The sequence below is a fragment of the Strongylocentrotus purpuratus genome, unplaced genomic scaffold (genome assembly GCF_000002235.5).
Source record: "Strongylocentrotus purpuratus isolate Spur 01 unplaced genomic scaffold, Spur_5.0 spur5_scaffold_7, whole genome shotgun sequence".
NCBI classification, from domain to species: Eukaryota; Metazoa; Echinodermata; class Echinoidea; order Camarodonta; family Strongylocentrotidae; genus Strongylocentrotus; species Strongylocentrotus purpuratus.
Window position 1 is genome coordinate 25,654,718 of NW_022145613.1, and position 20,059 is coordinate 25,674,776.

Genomic DNA, 20,059 nt, shown 5'->3' on the forward strand with positions numbered 1-20,059 from the left:
TCATTTGGAACCAATCAGCTGTTCTCAGAAGGGGGTTGGGCAAAAGAAAGAAAAAAAATACAAAATATGCTGCGCGTAAATGCCCAAATACGGTAGGGTCTTCTCCGGATTATAGCCTTCTCATAGGCCTTCTATTGACATGCTGCGAAATGACCTCAGAGAAATAAATAACACTATGAATATGACGGACAAAGAGAGCGGACAAAATATACAGTTCCTTAGGTAGACAAAGGAACATCCCTTCTCTGCTATTATGCAAAAATGTGTAGAACAGGTGAATATGCATGTACACCTGTTCTATAGCAGTGAAGGGATGTTCCTTTGTCTACCTGAGGAAATGTATATTTTGTCCGCTTTTTTGCAGTCATGTTCATAGTGTAATAAGGTGAATATTATGTATGTTTAGATGACTAATGATTGGTGTTCTGGTCAGGCGCGGATCTATAAAATGAAAACAAAACGAGGCAGGGGGGTGGCTAATCTGACCTGGGTCGAGCGCGGAGAGATTGCAGAAAGGCCCGCTGTTATCATGGATGGTGACCGCGACCCGGGGGGGGGGGGCTAGAAACACTCAGGGAAGGGCAGCGGCTGAAAATCTGACCAGTAATTTAGAGAAAAAAGTGAAAAGGTGAAGAAATAAACGAAAAGAATCTCAAAACAAAGAAAAGTGTAACGGGGCATAACAAGGGGTAAGCCCCCGACCTGTCCATGTGTATGCCCCAGTCTTTTTTTTTTTGTACTTGTCTGTGCATTGTAGCGATTCTCCTTGGAGGAGGGATTTATGCAGGTTTGAACTATCAGAGCAATTCAGGTTGTTCATAACCCAAGCAAATCCTAAAAATTATGCCCATTAAAACGTAAGCTTTTCCGTTCGTCTTTAGTCTCTCGACTATCAAAGGCCTTGTTTTTCGGGGGTCTTAGCTGCAGGCGCGGATCCAGGATTTCTTAGGGGAGGGGGCCCAAATTTTTTTATTATTTTGCTCCCGGAAATTTGAAAATCGCGCCGGCCGAAATGTCGCTCAGTGGGGGGGGGGGGAGGGGGGGGGGGGTACAGAGCACAATTTTTTTTTTTTTTTTTTTTTTGCTCCCGAAAATTTGAAAAACGCGCCGGCCAAAAATTCGCTCAGTGGGGGGGGGGGGGGGGGGGGGGGGGGGGGGGGGGGGGTAGTGAGCACATTTTTTTTTTTTGATCTTCAAAAAAATTTCAATTTGCACCCCCCCCCCCCCCTTGAGCGCGGGGGGGGGGGCCAACCCCCAAAAAAGGTAAAAATCACGTGATTTTGCATGATTTTTTTCTCAAGGGGGGGGGGGCCGGGCCCCCCGGGCCCCCCCCCCCCTGGATCCGCCACTGCTTAGCTGATGGGGGGGGGTAGTCCCCCCCCCCCCCCCACCCCCCCCCCCCCTTCCTGGGATCTTATCCATTGAGTGACTTTAAATTCTGAAACTTGGCATACAGATAGAGGTATGATGTTTGAATGTCAAAAGGCTTTCTAATCTTGAATTGAATAAAGTTGTCACTTTTCACATATTATCCGTGAATTGACAGTAATTTGGCACGGTGATTTATGACGCTGCGCGATTGGTCAAATTTATTTGGTATCAAAACAACCGAACGGCGAGTATACGACCCCCGCCAGAAATTTACAGGGGACCCTCTCCCACCCCCCCCCTGACTTTTTTAGAAGAAAAAAAATGGGAAAATGGTAAGTTATGGCTATATAATCATATCGCATTGTTGAGCCTCTGAAGTTACCACAAGTAACCACAACCTTCATTTCACTAGCGGGAAATCTATTTGCCTGGTCACTCCATTACACAATCAGTACATAATCATTAAAAGATATTGTTTGTATGACTTACTAATAATATTATGATAAAATTTCAAATTAGATACAAGTAATGGAATATAATACATTCCACATTCCACGGGGTCGTCTCATGCCATTATGATTGTTGTAAGAGAATACATAATTAAAAAATGATACACTTTATAACAACTAATTATGTTTTAATTTGATTCGATTTCGGAGCTCAAATATACATAGAATCAAAATAGAGTGGTACAAAAGACGAGGGGAAAATAATTTAAAAAACAACAAAATAATGATAATTAAGTTGCAGGATGGCCCATGAAAACCCGAAAGCTTATTTACAAACAAAACGGAACATGTTGCATTTTTCCATTATTAAAAAATGTAAAATGCTACAGCAATGTTTGATAACATCTCTTGAAACGAAAATATTCTCAAAAATATTCACTGAACATTAAACCAATACAATATATGAAATCTACAGGGCAGAGAAAAAGAAAAGAAATGATCTATACCATAAGGATGCAAGTCATATCAGATTATTATCTTTAGAATGCGTTTGTATTGTTCTGCAAAGATCAAGTATAGAAGAGTCGGAAGAAGAAGAAAAAAAAAAGAAGAAGAAGAAGAAGAAGAAGAAGAAGAAGAAGAAGAAGAAGAAGAAGAAAAAGAAGAAGAAGAAGAATAAGAAGAAGAAGAAAAAGAAAAAGAAAAAGAAAAAGAAGAAGAAGAAGAAGAAGAAGAAGAAGAAGAAGAAGAAGAAGAAAGAAGAAGAGGAGGAGGAGAATTAGAATGAGAATAAGAAGGAGGAGGACCCGGAGGAGGACCGTTACTCGACGATGAGGCGAAGTGCCCAGAGTGTGAAGTGGTGTGGGTTATTCTCAGTCCTCTATTTCAGAGTATTACGTATTTTCTGTCCTATAGTTCAATGCTTTTGCCCATGTATAATTTGTATGAAAAATGTATTGACATTTTTTATATTGTTAACGGCACTTTTAGAGAAGTTATTTCAAATAAATTAATGTCACTATACATATTCGAACAAGTGAAAAATTAAGAAAGAAAATAAATATTTAGGCCTACCATAAATTATATATAAATTATTATCATTCTTAGTATCATGTCTTCCTTTCTTTTTCTTTTTTTACTGACTTTCTTTCTTCTCTTCTTTCTTTCTAGTCCGAAACCGGGGTCTAACGAGGAAAGAGTAAGAGGAGAATGCTACCTTTCAAATTCTTTAATAGCGCCAGCTTGCGATGTCTACATTATAATGTCAACAAGAAAAGACCTCGCTAACTAGCTCAGTACTACATGTATATGCATGCACAGTACAGTTACGTTTCGCCCCGGCCCGCGAAGATTCCGGCCGCTCCGCGCGCCATATCTCACGTACGGTATTGATTGTGAGGAAACTACCTGTGATCACGATTGGGCGACCAGACTAGACACACGTCGAAGCTTGGATTATGACCTATTCTACACCGTAATTGGAATTATTTTCGGATTTTATTCTATGGAAGGCATCAGGTTACTATATTCTGACAAATAGCTGGGAAGAATCACGTTGGATTCGTGGAAAACGGCTTGTAAATCGCAACCATGTCAAAAGTAAATGTGGCGGTGCGTGTTCGGCCATTCAATCGTCGAGGTGAGAAATGAATTAGATCTAACAGTAACAGTTAGATCGAAGTCAGAATGAATGATCCGTAAAAAATATGGAATCAAGATTCTATACGAATTGTGTTTTATATCTTAATTTGATTTTGGTTTGGTGGTTACATGAATAATTTATTATTGCTTTATCTTAATATGTTTATTTTTGTTTCAGAGCTCGACTTGCAGACGAAATGCTGCGTGGATATGGAGAACAACCAGACGGTCTTGCACCCGGTCACGGGTAAATCATCGGATAGGTAAGTAGGCGTGTCCCCGGGCTTTGGCCGGGTGCGCATGTGATGAGAAACCCCCTCCTTTTCTTATCTGCACAGTTTATGAATTTGACAGAAAAATCTGACATCTTATACTCATTTTGTCTGAGGATGTATAGATTAAAATCCATTCAATGACCACCTTCATGATGTCAGAATTTTCAGTTTTGTTAATGCCTTTTTTTAATGAACTGTGTGGGATAACGATAACTAGTACTAGTTTAATTAACGGCTGATTGCATGATGCAGTTGGTTGGGTAACTGGAATTTGTAAATACTGTTTGATCCATTGTATGCTGCATCATAAGTTTTGTGTGTGGGTGGAGAATAAACTTAACCAGTAGAGTGTTCATTGTTCACTCTATTTTGCATTTTTAACTTTTTTAAAGGCAAACAAATCTAAAAGTAAAAGCTTGCCCTTAAACTCGGGTTTAATTTTATCATTACTTAGTCTAGGCCCAAATGACATGCTACTTTACATTCACAGTCTATGTTCATAGTCTATAACTTGGTACACCAGACAACAATACTATGGTAATTTCCCACAACAGGCAAGTAAACATTGAACATCATCAACCAAGATATTGCATACTTCTGTAAAAGTCAAAGTCCCCCCCCCCCCTTAAAGGTAAAGACCAGTATTGGAAACGCCCCAATTTAAAAAAATGAAATGGAAGCTCTCATTACCAATCATGTGATAGAATATGTTTTGACTAATACATGATGATAACAAATTTGCCGGGAAACCGCCTACTAACTCATATATTTGGTAAATTTGTTTCTTTCATGGACTGTGAGAGATATAGGGTAGTCCCATATACATCTTTCTGTGTATAGTGCTTGTAACTTTACGAAGAATGGGCCAAATTTCTTATCATTTTGATGATTCCAGAACTTTGCAGATGCTAGATGCTAGATGATCAACCTTTTCTGATCGATTCCACAACGTTTCTTTCACAATGCAATCGCATGACCATAACTGGTCTTTACCTTTAATGTTGTTGCTTATTCTGAAGTAGGCCTATACCTTGTTATCTTGGCAACTGCAGTCAAAATTAACTGTAGCCCCACATACTGATGGTTTCCTGAGTGGCTACTTGTTATGTAGCACCTTTTTTTTTTTTAATCTCATTGTAAATGTACATTTGTGTTCTCTTTAACACAGCCGCAATTCACAATGTTTGAATGAGACACTCTCATAATTCATTGTGGATTGGTTGGAATAATGAATACATTACCAATAAGGAATTACCTTGATCTTTCTGTGTGAAAAATATGAACAGGAATATATACACTGTAAGTACATGTGATATGAAATTTACACAAAGCCCCACCCTTCGGGCACTAATCCAACTATTTTATGGCAAGTATATCACAGCAGGTCCTCGAACAAAAAAGTATATATATATCCGAGTCATACATATTGAAGAATTTTTTTATAGTCATTTTGTGTGTTGGAAAATATGAGAAAGTTGTACATACATACATCACAGTGACTGCCAATTTGAAGTGCCCATACGTATAGTGATTACAACTTTAAAAATAAATCAAAATTTCTTATTAGAATTTGTTAAAAAATTTTCACCAATCTGCTTCTCTGATATTTGTGCTTTCTTTTAGAATTGTTTGCTATCAGCAGTATTAGGGTAGGATTTTCCTTTAACAGCTGATACAGGAAGTCCTTATTTCCACTGGTGACAGTAAATTGTGACCCTGTTTTAATATACTGTACTGTAGTTCACCTACAAAGTTGGATCGCCCCACCAAGAATGTAGGCCTATACAGGTACTTGACTGTAGATTGATATCCAGTCATCAACTCTTCATTATTATTATTGTGAGTTGTTTAAGATCCACTGGCAAAGTACAGGCATTCTGACAGAATGTACAGTATACCATTTACAACTTACAATGTACTACAATACAGGTGTATTTTTTACTGTATTTACTAATTAATATTTGATGATATGACAAATTACTATCCATGTATAAACATAAATTTATTACAATAAACGGCTGATGAAATTATTGTCTAAAAATGGAGTTGTTAATCATTTCAACCAAGTGGTTAATTTAAAAAACAATGAAATAGCTAATAAAAAATTAAAGAAAATTAAAAATCTTTTCTTATCATTATACACTGTAACCTCACTCTTTGCAGTATTGTAAATGAACAAATACTAATGGGATGTTTCACAAAGATCCTAAGTCCAACTTAACTCTAAGTTGGACTTTAAAAATTATGGAGAGCCATTTGTAACCTTGTTATTCAAAAGCAAAATTTTAAGTATTTTAGACTTGTCATAAATTCCACATCAAGAACATGACATCTCCATGAATGATTTGAATCAACATTTTATGCCTTTTAAAATAACTTACAAAATATTTTCACAGATGCGGCTTTCCATATAAACTGTTAAGCACAACTTAGAGATTAAGTTCAACTTAATGGGATCTTTGTGAAACACCCCCTTGTGAATTGTGAACACCCTGTGCACATACATGTACATTGTACTGTAACATACCGGTACATGTACATGTACATGTATGTAGGCCATAATTGATCATTCATGTACATGTACATGTCTCTACAGTCTACCCTAGCAGATTATCTCCTTCTCTATCCTCTCAGATCATTGAGGGCTTAGATAGGGCTGGTCAGGTTTGACCATTATGAAGACAATAGGGCTTCAAATCAATACCTGGGGCATCAAACCTTTTCATTACTGTCTGGAGTACATTGTACGCTGGACAATTGACAGCTCCTTTGGTCAACTTTTTGCCCTTTATTCACTCTATGTTCTATTGTGTCCCTCTCTGGTCAGTGGTGTGGTGTGAGGGAAAGGTCAATTTCCTATGAATGTTTTCAAATATAATAAATGGGTGGCCTGTTCAGACTACAGTAAATTTATACGAAACTTACGTAAAGAAATGTACATGTACTGTACACGTAAAGCAAGAGGGGCAAACAGACTGGATCAAAACATCATATTTTTATAAAAACTATTTTGAAAGAGGTCCATCGATATGACAGCTGGCAAGTCATCAGTGCATGCTAAGGATAAGCCCGCCGTGTTGTATACAACTTTTGTCCGATATGACGTTCAGAGTGCAACCAGATCATGATTTTTTTTAAATCAAGTTTTCATTCAAATAGACTACATGTACATGACTCTCAAAGATGCGTTTCACTATACAACGTTTCATTATACATTGTTTCTTCATAAACGTTCAGACTAGGAAAAATGTTACTTATTGTATAGTAATACACATACATATATACGATGAATTCTTGTAGTGTGAATGCAGGGTGAGACTTGGGCTCTGTTGTTTTACTGTAATTCATAAATGCTATATACCACAATGTCTATTCAGGTGTTCTGTCTGTATTGCTGAAAAGAAAGGGTTATTGCCCCAATACAGTCTATTGTACTTCTATGTGTTGTGAAGGCCATTGACCTTCAGTAATAGTCCGTTGACCTTCAGTAATGACCATTTTTGTAATGTAGCCAAATGTTGATGCGTACTGTACATGTACAGTACATTTGTACGTCTTCGTGAAGTGCCTCAATACAAATTATTTCATTCACCTTTTAAAGGTAAAGACCAGTTATGGTCATGCGATTGCATTGTGAAAGAAACGTTGTGGAATCGATCAGAAAAGGTTGATCATCTAGCATCTACACTGTAGCATCTGCAAGGTTCTGGAATCATCAAAATGATAAGAAATTTGGCCCATTCTTCGTAAAGTTACAAGCACTATACACAGAAAGATGTATATGGGACTACCCTATATCTCTCACAGACCATGAGAGAAACAAATTTACCAAATATATGAATAGTAGGCGGTTTCCCGGCAAATTTTTTATCATCATGTATTAGTCAAAACATATTCTTTCACATGATTGGTAATGAGAGCTTCCATTTCATTTTTTGAAATTGGGGCGTTTCCAATACTGGTCTTTACCTTTAAGAGTAATTGTATTTCAATAGTCAAAATGCAAACTGTATACATGTATGTAGTTAGGTAGGGATAATGAGTTGTTAGGTAGGGCTTGCCATAATGTTTGTCCTACAGGTACCTGGCAACAAATACTGTTTGCAATTTGCATCTTGACTGTCAACATTATTTGTTACAGGTGAAGGAAATAGTTGGTTTTGACTTTCGAGGCACTTCACAAAGACGCATGCATTATAACTGGGTTTCATTACAAAAATAGCCTTTTGTAATTGCATTACATGTATGCATGTAGGACGGTTCATTGGTTGGTTTGTTGACATTCTTTCCACACGATCAGATGTGTAGGCCTACTGTTGACATAAATTTATAATAAATCAACAGATGGTCAAATGACTCCGTTGGGAGTTGGTGCAACTGTGCAAGGGACAGTTAAAAAGAACAGATGTGATAATAATACAACTGAATAAATGTTTATATTGTAGGCTTGTGCAGTAATCTGTATGAGGGTCTACATTGTACATTGTACATAAATATAGAAATATATGTGTAAGATCATTCATGTATATTCTGCGTGCACTGTAGTGTACACATGTAGTTTAATGTTTTTATACATAGCAAAAATAGTTGCTAATTAAATGTGATTGTGAAAGATTTCAATTTTGAAGGCTGTATTGATTCTTGAGCCTTTAGTAGACCTACAATGTACATTGCGCGGCATTACATTTTTTTAATGGGAAGATGACTGAAATACTTTTATACTGTAAATCTTCAAACCATTAGGCAGTAATAAAGACATCAAAACAAATTTAAAGTGGGACCCTTTTCCTTTAAAACGTCAATTAACTGAGACTGAGAAAAAATATTGTAATTCGATTCAAAATAATAAGAAGAATCTTAAACCCTTCTCAAAACATTTCTATTGAAACTTGAGTTTTTTGCAGTGGGGTACATGATAAATATGTTCCACATTGAAAAGAAACCTATTGTCATGTACATGTATGAAGGTGGGTTTTCGTTGAAAATTTGCCACCCAGAAGCAAATTCTCAAGTCTGAAATATGAGGCCTACACATGTATGAATTGTCTGCAGTTCAAGCACCAGAAGACTTTCATTGAGAGGCCAGGGAGACTAGTATGAGCAAAGAACTCACAAAAGGGTTGAGCAAAATCTCTAAATACATTGTGCAAACTCTTTTTTGTTCAGGTATTATAGATGTGGGGTTTGTTTAAAATATTTACAGTCACCTAGTTTTAGCTTCTGTGTACATTGTACATTTTGGCTAACTGTACCTCCCCATCAATGTAAACAAATGTGTACAGTAGACACATACATTGTACATGTACATCCCGTACTGTTATGTACAGTATGTCAATTATCGTATTGGCCTATATTACTGTCATACAATGTACATGTATGCTCATGTACAGTAGTGTCCACAACTGCAAACTTGGTGTAAAAGGGCAAGTTTATGAGACCAAACTCGATATGAAGGCCGAAGGCCAGATATTAAAAAAACTTCCCTACACAAAGCCTCGATACAATTTCCTGCTGATCACAGTTAATATTGGGTCTTTATTGCTCTTACTGTACATGTACATGTAGCAAGGTGTTGAAGGAAGTCCATTGTTGCGCTAACAATAGATGAGTGGTTCATAGCCTGCCCAGGAAACCAATGATTGCTTTTATTTCCCCTCAACGACCTCATTGACAGATCTTTTCAATCAGGGCTGGGTTGGACTTCGATAAAAAGGCCCTGCAATTTCTCATTTCCCATTTTCTGCATTCAAATTGTAGAGATATACTTATTAGGTTGACAAGCTAATATTTGGAAGGTATTCATGCAGCGCATGATGACAAATTGGTAATAGGTGGGGAAAGTTTGAGGGAAGAAATGGATGAAGAGAGGAGGGCTAGGGGGGGGGGGGGGGTAACAGTTTGAGATGAAGCGGGGGAAAGCTTGAGAAAGTTCAATAGAAGTTCAGCCTTGATCTTTGATTTGTAGGATAAAGCTTGTAGTCCGGCAGCCAAACCCGGATTTGGGGCCTAACCTTGTTTTGGTGAAATAAGTTTTTTTTTTAATGGATTCTGATTGTCTAGGTATCCACTGTGAACAAGCAAAAAACTGGAGCTCTGTCAGCCTTGAGCAATTTAAGATATAAGCAAAAACAAAATGGCCGCCAAAATGGCGTTTTCTCCTCTAAAAATATGTGAAAATGTATACTTTGTCATGTTTTATTCCTGCATTTAGAACCCTTTTCTGATTTTTTTACCAGATATGATATATATGATACATATTTTGATAATTCTAAATATTATTTTAGATGGCAGAGCCCAATTTATACATTATTTATACAGGGTGATTCATAAAAAAGTGTACAAGAGACTGGCTGTTTGTGATTTCTACTTCGATAACAAGCAATCAATGTATACACACTCAGGCAACATATTTTGTGATGTTTATAAGCTGCATTTTAATTGAAGCTAATTCATGTCGCCTATCATCATATCGCCTTTAGCAATTTGTGATTATAAGCAAAAACAAAATGGCCGCCGAAATGACGTTTTCTGCTTTAAGAATATGTGAAAATGTCTACTTTGTCATGCTTTACTGCTGCATTAAGAACGCTTTTCTGATTTTATTTAACCAGATATGATATATATGATATATATTTTGATAATTCTAAACGTGGTTTTAGATGGCAGAGCAATTTATACATTTATACAGGGTGATTCATAAAAAAAGTATACAAGAGATTGGCTGTTTGCGATTTCTACTTCGATAACAAGCAATCAATGTATACACATAAACGCCTTTTTTTAATTAAAGCAAATTGATGTAGCCTATAATCTCAAAGCAAATGTATTTGTAGAGATACCCTGTTGAACATACACACATCTATGATGAACTGCTACGATTCAAGAAGTGTGCAGCTGTAGAGGCAGGGAAAAACACTGAACTGACAGCATTATCAAGTGCTGAAGATGGTCTTTTTCAGATCATAGTTGACAACTTCCCTTGCAGTTCTCATGACCCAGCCAGATACAAGCATGCACCATGATGATCAGCAAGATATTTCACAACTGAAGAAGGCTGAGATGTCTAGAGATATTGACTACAAGCTTGACATCATGAGATACAATAGTCCAAGAAAACCAGATATGCCACCTGTCAAGAACCAAGTTCCACCACTTAATGTTCTCGCTCATATGGTTTCTGGACAGAGACCTAATGAATGTGACCTCAGATTCTTGACAGATGTTGTGCAGCATGATAACTGTCCTGAATTCAATGGATATAATACGCATTTGTGTCGCAATCAAGGAGAAGCCACACAACCAAAAACTAAAGCAGTGTATCTATCGTTGATTAATATGCCACCAGCACATCCAGACACAATAATAATAGCCATGAGCAAATCACAGCAGTTAAACAGAGAAAACTGGTCAATGTTTCACTGTCTTCACTGCAGATCAACAACTGTACAGGGTTGCAGTAGAGGTACAACCTGATCAAACCAGTACTGATAATGATGCTCTATGTACGGGCTGAACGAGAATTAAAGTGATTGGCCTCTACACCTGGAGGTAGTGAGGCTTATGATGCCCTGCTTCTTTGCGTCGGGACATGTTAACTACGCGCGATATCAGTTATTCTACCTTCGACGCATGGAAGCCCTACCAGGAGATGCACTCCAGTATTCCATGAAAGGGTCTCATGTGATGAGACACACGTACTCAAGGCTTATGGAATGGCATATGGAGCGACATGGGCATGGTGAAGCTGGTGTGATTGGCATCACTCTAAAGCCAGAAACTCTCAAGACATGCATGGGCCCTTAGCTTGCACATATGTATCAGACTTGTGGAAGACGTTCCAACTCTGAGAGACAAGTCCGCTAGTTCTAAAACAGTGCACAAAGAAGAAGGATATCTGCAGACCAAGGTGACAGAGACTGGTTGCGCAGAAAACTGGATGTGAGCATCGATCCAATGGACCCAAAGAAGCACCCAGCGAACAATATCAATGTGGTCAATGGACAGATCGCTCCTGAATCAATGAATGTTGACAGAGTAGTTGAAACTGGTGCTTAGCAAATGGGTGAATTTGAACGGAAATTGCCTGGAGGTTTCTACGACACAATTTCGAAGAAAGTTCAAACCATGGCTGTCATGAAGAAATCAATTGTCAGAAGTGACATAGGCGATTCCAAGGTATACGATACCAAGTTGATATACTCTCGCGTGATAGGTCTACAACCAAGTTCCAGAGATGTTGAATTTCATGATGTAATGTCATGCGAGCTGTCGCCAGTTCCTACAGCTCTGTTTGATGAGTCTGGAGATATGGATATCTCGAAGTCCAAGGCCGCTTTGAAGAACCAGAGACAAAGGTTGAAGTATCAGCTAGACACGCGATACTTGAAGAAACGTGTAGAATGATCGATGGATGTGCTCTCCTTTGGATCCCATAATTGGCCTTCATCATCACCAACACGACAACCAACAGTGATGGACTTTGTATCAAAATTCAAAGGCAAGATTGAAGAGAGACTAAAATCCGGTGGTGTGTACTTGGTCTTTGACAGGTCAATGATTACAGTACCAAGTGTACAACCAGGATATCGAGAGGCAATGATGGTTGCAGAGTTTTCCAACTGAGTCCAACTTTATCCCTTCCGTCTCAGAAACTGACTCTGACAGTCACAGAGAACAAGAAACAGTTGATTAACATCATTTGTCAACATCTGTAAGGCGATGCAGGTTTCATCATAAAACACAAGCTTGTGATCACCAGCCAAGATGGCACTCCTGTTCAACTAGGTCCAGGTGGTGTTCCAATCCAATGGCACGATATGGCCACATATCATGAGGAGGCTGATGTGATTATTGTGCAGCAGGCTATCATGCTTGCAGATGAAGGACGATCCATCAGGGTGCTTGCAGAAGACACAGATGTCTATGTTCTTCTGCTTCATATTTCTACCAAAAGCAAGGCCTTCAGTCACCCTTGATAATGGAGTCGCCCATCAGAGACAGTTCTGTATTCGATATACATGCCACAGTGGACAGACACAGAGACATCATCCCTTATCATCCCTTATGTTAGCAGGTCGCCCATTGACAGGTTGTGATACTGTTGGTGCACATTTTGGAGTTTGCAAAGGAACTTTACTAAAAGTGCTGCGGCAGAAAAATGGGTTCCCATCGCCATCGATTGGAGACATACAGATATGGCCGATGTGATGAAAGATGCAACAGCGCTCATAACATCATGATATGGACAACCCAAGGCTACGACACTGTCAGATGCCCGACTGAATGTGTGGACTACACGGGTCGGGAAAGCAGGAGCTACCACACTCCAAATCTTGCTGCAATGCCACCAACAACTGAAGCTTTCAGAGATAATGTTAAGCGTGCCCATCTTCAAACATGGATTTGGAAGAGTGCTTCGGAATTGAATCCATGGACATTGGATCCCACTGCATTTGGTTACGTGAAAGATGAAGCAACAAAGTCAATCATCCCGGTAACCATTCCACCAAATGTGAAACTTGCACCTGCAAACATACCGAGACTTATACGTTGCAATTGTGCAAGTGACAACCCATGCAAATCATCAGGATGTGGATGCAACAAAGCCAAATTAGCTTGCACAATGTTCTGTGCGTGCCATGCATCCGTGCGATGTCTAAATGATCAGACTCTGGCAGCAAAAAAATGTAAATCAAAATGACAGTGATGCGTGGGCTCAGTTCAGCAAAGGAAGAAAAGGCGTATCCTTAAAAGAATTGCGTACAAGATGAATTGTGAAGGTAAAATTCCTAATATCGCTATAAAATGGTAACACATTCATGAAAGAAGAGTGATCAAATTATCATTTTTCACGAAATGGTATTTTAGGAATTCAAACCTATTGTGAAAACAAATGTTTATTACTATAGACTATTGATAGAAATTGTGTGATAAACTAACATTGCCGCCATTTTGAATATGTAAATGAGCAAACATACAACAGCCTAAAGTGAAATATCCAAATCAATTCATCTCTGATTCACGAAGTACCAGTATACTACTCTGCCAATTTCCGTAATGTATAATACTTATGGCAAATGTTGCTTAAAATTTATCATTTTGGTGGCCATTTTGTTTTTTCCCATTATCTAAATTAGTAATTAATGACAAATGAGTATGACATAAGTATATTGGTACACGTGGGTTATTCTAAGAATTAAAAACATAAGATCGAAAGAAATGAGTATCATACTATTTTATTGTGATTCTTAACTTAACAGCTGGCATTTATCCGCCATTTTGAATATGCAAATTAGCAACAATTACAATGGAAAATATGCTAATTAGATCATCTATGGTCATCTATGTTCATGTATGGTCGTCAAGAATGTGTTGACAATGGTCTTCATGAATTATAAGCACACCATTCTGCCAATATTTTGTAATGTATTATGAAATAATTCAAATTTTACTGAAAATAGGCTATTTTGGCGGCCATTTTGTTTTTGGCCATATCTTAAATTGCTCAACACTGACAAAGCTCCAGTTTTCTGTTTGGTCATCTGCAATGTCTAAGGAAACAGAATCCATCAAGAAAAAAACTTATTTCAACAAAACGAGGTGTAGCTCAGTGGCTGCCGGACTATTGGCAGTGTTTTGCAGAGATGGGCCAATTTGAGACTGATGATTTGTCAAGTTGGAAAGATCCCTGGATACACCATCCATGTTGTAGTCTACTCAGAGTCAGAGTCTCAGACTGATTGATTGGTTGCGTGATTTGTCAAAGGATGACTCTAGCATGACTCCCTGAGAATGTTGTAACTTAGAACATGCAAGGGCAATCATACATGTAACTGAAAATATGATACATTATTTTTTATCCCAACTGTCTTTAATGTACCTGTTCTTTATTGTACACTGTAGGACTCTGTAGTCTCCTCACTAAATTGTAGGCCCTTTATTTTGAGAAACATTATAGGGAATGATGTTCTTTCTATATTTATAGATGATGCATGTAAGTTTCTATGATAGAATAACTAGAACATGTACATGTAGTCAGCATTTCGGTCACACAACTAGACCGATTGGTGTAATGCAAGTTGTATTATACAGTGTAAGTCTTTTATTACATTGCCAACACTAGCCCAAGTAAAACAAAGCCTAACAATTGTTTATTAATATTTTTTTCTTATTTCTTCCATCTTTCTACCATTTTCCTGTCCTGGAATACACAACACAGGAAAGGCATAAGAGTAAGTATATTTACTAGTAAAATAGAATTTACCAGTACTATTTTGTTATCATTTGTGCAATGAATACAGGCAAACTGTTTTTCCACTCTCTTTGATTAGTACTGTACATGCTTGTACACTGTTCTCTTTTGTGCACTTTTTTAAATTACTTTATGAGTTACATTCATATGTGCTGACCTCAGCAATGGAAATGGAAATGTATTTGTTATTGTAATGCTGTACTTGTGCTATATACAAATAGGTGATGTAAATTCAAGATGAACAGATCATTGTGAAATTTTGTGATACTGATGGTGGGTATAAACATTTATTTCACATTATTTTGTAACAGTTTCCAAGCTTGGAAGGAGTCCAAAACAAAACTTAATTCTGGGAGAGAATCCGCCAATCCGGATCTAGGAATGGACGTACAAGTGTACAGGAGGAATTGCGAACAAATCTGATCTCAATTTAGATCATCAAGTTTTTATTAGCATCTAATTTGCTTTACTGTACATATTTTACTATCCAGGGAATAATTTTCCTGGTATCGCATCGCAATTTGCTATGCATTTTTGCATGACTGCTATACAAAATATCTTTTGTGTAGCAATTTTCTTCCATAGAAATGTACAGAGTTTCATTTGAAATATTTATCCATCGGCTGAAATTGCTAATCAAAAAATTTGAGGAAAATTGTTCCCTGCTATCACTACACTGTAATTGTTCTTGGTATGCTGATTCTTTTTTTTAAAATTTATTAATTGTTTGCATTGAGTCATTGACTGTATTGTATGAATCGCATTTATGTTTGATCTCTATTTTGCAGACATTTGCATTCGATCACTGTTTCTTCTCCATGGATGAAAAGAACAAGAAATTTGCAAGTGAGTATACAGTTTATGTGGTTTACAGTTGTGACTTTCTTTTCAAATGTTAGAATATGTACATGTACTGTACATACAAATTTACAATGTACATGTTTGCCAACCTGATAGAGGAATGAAGGGAAGGAGAGGGAGAAAGAAAAAAAAAGAGGGAGGGAAGGATAGAGAGGAAAAAAAGAGAGAGAGAGAAAAAAAGAGAGGGAAAGAAGGAAAGAGAGGGAGGGGGAGCAGAAGGAGAGAGATAGAAAGAACAAGATTGAAATATATATTGGAAGGGAAGAAAGAGAGAGAGAGAGAGTGAGCAAGAAGGAGGGGGACTTCTGTGTAGCTCAGTGAAATAGAAATCTGGAACTGGAAGTACATTGTACTCAATACCAGGTCATAAGCCATCAGTCAGGCCTCATTGTTCAAGTTCATAATTTGTCTGCCACTGGCCGTCCAGAGTTCCGCTTTAATTGAATGCTAAATTCAACCCTAATACCTGAGCCAGGGGCTTTACGAGACAACGGTCGGTCGTGGCATTCATTTACATGTACATAGTTAACAAGTATCTCACAGGATGGTGTGCAGGCATGCGATGGGATGTTGGGTCTTCCTTTCTATTTTTATCTTTCTGTGCCTACCATTACCAAGCAGTGTGAAGAGCTTTTTTCCCTCCATTTTACTGACCATTTTGTCCATTGGTTGTTTTGCTCAAATGATTCTGTATAGACTGCTGTTTAGAATTCTTTATCCTTGACATTCAGCTAAAGCAACCAAAGTCAGTCGAAAGTGATGGTTGAAAGATTCTGAATGCTTGTGTCATTGAATCGTGCAGTCATATTCATTTAGCTTTATTTACCAGTTTGTGAAAACTAACTGATCACTTGAAGTGTGTGGGCACGAACCCAGTAAACAAGAGTGTCAATTCAATCTGTGATTGATGAAGCATGTTTGGAAATGTTCTATAATCAAGTAGTGTTATTGATCGAGGGCAACATGCAGACCTGGGCCCTGTTTTGTAAAGAGTTGCGATTGATTGAAATGTAGACCTTCATAGGTGGAGGGAAGAGGGACGAGGGGATGGGAGGAGAGGGAACATAAGGATAGAGAGAATTACTTGTAATGATAGGAGGGTAAGATTGACAGATTGACAGATATTATATTCAGGCAGAATGAGAGTGTACCTGTAGGTGAAGGGGTAGTCAAAATATGAAAGGAGATGAAATAAACTGAAGATTTCTTTATTATTGTTTGAGGTACACATTTTTTCATTTACATGTAAATGTACATGTAGTTCAAATTGAGCCGTTAATTTATTGGTGCATTTTAGTGCATATCAAGCGGAGAACACAAGCTCACTCATTAAGCCTTTAGAAAAATGGAATGAGCGGTGCCTGACATACATTGTACATGTATGTGTATCTCTTATTAAACATCAAGTACGCTTTTATTGGAGTTCATAACGTGCACACAATTTTTTTCTCCCCCACTAACACTTCTTGCCCTTAATTTACATCAGCGGAAAAATACCCAGGAACATGGGCAAATTAGCTCTCCAAAGCCCCATAATTGCTCTGGTAAACCTAAAGAGAGCCCTGGTTTTATACAGTGAAATACATTGATGTCACTGTCAGCCTTTTGACACACAGCTAAACTTCTATGAACATGATTAGTTTATAGGGCTTTAAACTAATCAGCTGTACATACGACATCATTCACACACAGAAATTTCGGTGCGATCGTTAATCGTTTTGTGATTAACTACTGCTTTTAAAATGCGCAGTAGTGCCATTGCGCATTGAAGGTCAGGTCATATCAAACAAAGCACACGCTCCATCCAGTTTAAACACGTTTAAACCGTTCACACACAAAATGTCAAGCTCTCTAGATACGAACTTCGCTGCTTTGAGGGGCATATGAATCGCAACTTCGTATCTATCCGAACATCGTATAAATGATGTTCACACGGAAAATTTTCTTTAAAGGTGTTTAAAACTGTTGAGTTAAACATGTTTATACTAATCATCTCTAGATACGATGAATTTCAGCTGTGTGTGAAAAGGCTGTGAGAAAATTGCTTTTACAAATCACCAAATCCTTAAATACATTGTAGCTCTGGTGAACAGAAATGTACTTTTTACTCTGATTTACATGTGAAGTAGTTTTTATTTGCTGTCATGGTTTGCTCTATCACATGTGAACTATCGTTCAATTGGAGACAGATTGAATTGTGAGCACCTGTCATCCGCTACGTAATTAAGCTGGACAAATTACCATCCTCTTTCGGGAACTCCCGTAGATCTGTCTGTGCCTGCCAGCTTTCAGCGTGCTGGATTACCAGTCTTCATCATGTTTATGGTTGTACGGCCCAGTGTTTATCCTTGTTTATGGAGCAAAGATGAGTGCACAATCATCTCAAGATTTAGTATTATGATGTTTAGATTGAAATACTAATTGAAAATTTACGAAAATGATACTTGCATTAGGAAAAGTGTTTTTGTTTCAGGAGTTATCTCTATCTTAATTGGATGAATGTTAAGGAGAATGTATGCTTGTACAGTGTGTGATAGTGTGAGATTGAATTAAAGGTAAAAAGAGAATTTGGAATGAGAGAGGAGAAAGAGATCGAGGGAAGGAGGGAGGGAGTGGGAAAGAGAGGGAGAGGGAGGCCAGAGAGGGAGGGGGATGTGGAGGGAGGGAGGAAGAAGATTAGACGAGAGGGGAGGGAAGAGGGGAGGAAGGATGGAAGATGGGTAGGGACTAGGAAGGATAGAATGGATAGGGGACTTTTTTAGGGGTAGAGAGAACAGAGAAAGGAGAGGAAACTTTTCGCTCACATACTCCTGTTGTATACATTAACAATAAAATCAAGTTATGTATAGGTCTGTACATGCTACATTTTCATGAAGATGTATTCTAGACTACCAGCACTTTGCATGAAAGCTGTGGTTAATTAAAGAATTCATGCCTGCATACTGAACATTGCACAAATTTTTTTCTGCGTGGAATAAATGGCTGTCAAAGCATTTCAGATGGTGACCAAACATTGATCCATCCATATCTCACAGCTTCAAATGGTTGCTGCGAACACATGTTGTCACAGCAGCATGATTGCTCTTTCAGAGATAGTTATACACAGTAGGAGACAGACAGTAATGTGGAAAGCAGACAGAGAGAGAGAGAGAGAGAGAAAGGATAAGTTCTTTTGCAAAACTGATCCACTGAAATGTAAAATGTAGTGAGTCACAGAGAGAGAGAGAGAGAGTGTGTGAAAGAAAGAAAGAAACGGGGGGGGGGGGGGGGGGGCTGAAAAATGTGTACAGTAGCTAGACGGAGACAGGGCAAAACTAAAGACATTAATACGTGTACATGTATGTACATGCAGGAAGTCAATAATATAGAGAATGGAAGTGAGAGTGAACCTTTGAACAAGCCTTAGTGTTTGTAATCAGTCCTAAGAGATATTGATGAAGAAAGGAAACCGAGATGAGAAGGACAGGCAGAAAATTTGAACAAAGATGAATACATCCTTCGAGATAGCAGTAGAAAAGTCAAGGCCAAGCATGAGTACAACATTACATGGGCTTTCTTCAATATATATGTTGATGTAGAGAGACAGAGAGAGAGAGAGAGAGAGAAAACACGCATTAATGTTTTTTATCAGTCTGAAGAGACATTGATGAAGAAATGAAACTGTTAGATGAGAAAAACAGCCAGAAAATTGGAACAAAGATGAATATATCCTTTGAGAAAGCAATAGATAAGTCAAGGACTCAAGCCGAAGCATGAATACAACATTCATGGGCTTTCTTCAGTAGATGTTGATGCAGAGAAAGAGAGAGAGAGAGAAGTTTGAAAATGCCTCAAAGTTTGTTATTAGTTTGAAAAGAAATTGATGACAAAAATCTAACTGAGATGAGAAAAACAGGCAGAAAATTGGTAGAAAGATGAATACATCCTTTGAGAAAGCAATAGATTAGTCAAAAGCATGAATACAACCTTACATGTGCTTTCTTTTGTAGATGTTGAAGTAGAGAGAGAGAGAGAGAGAGAGAGAACACTTTGAACAAACCTTAATGTTTTTTATAAGTCTGAAGAGACATTAATGAAGAAATGTAAACTGGGGTGAGAAAAACAGGCAGAAAATTGGAACAAAGATGAAAACATCCTTTAAGGAAGCAATATACATGTACATGTAGATACAGTAGGTCAAGGCCAAGCAGGAATACAACATTCATGGGCTT

At 37.9% G+C, this 20,059-nt stretch overlaps 1 protein-coding gene across 1 annotated transcript in view; it reads left to right on the plus strand.

Moving 5' to 3' along the window:
• Window positions 1-3,148: 3,148 nt before the first annotated feature.
• Window positions 3,149-20,059, plus strand: part of LOC100893899 (kinesin-like protein KIF13A) — a 74,299-nt gene continuing 57,388 nt past the window's right edge. Inside the window, 4 exon segments of the mRNA XM_030974397.1 lie at window positions 3,149-3,459; window positions 3,640-3,724; window positions 14,955-14,967; window positions 15,776-15,833. Of these exon segments, the coding sequence (XP_030830257.1) occupies window positions 3,411-3,459; window positions 3,640-3,724; window positions 14,955-14,967; window positions 15,776-15,833 (205 nt within the window). The 5' untranslated portion in view covers window positions 3,149-3,410.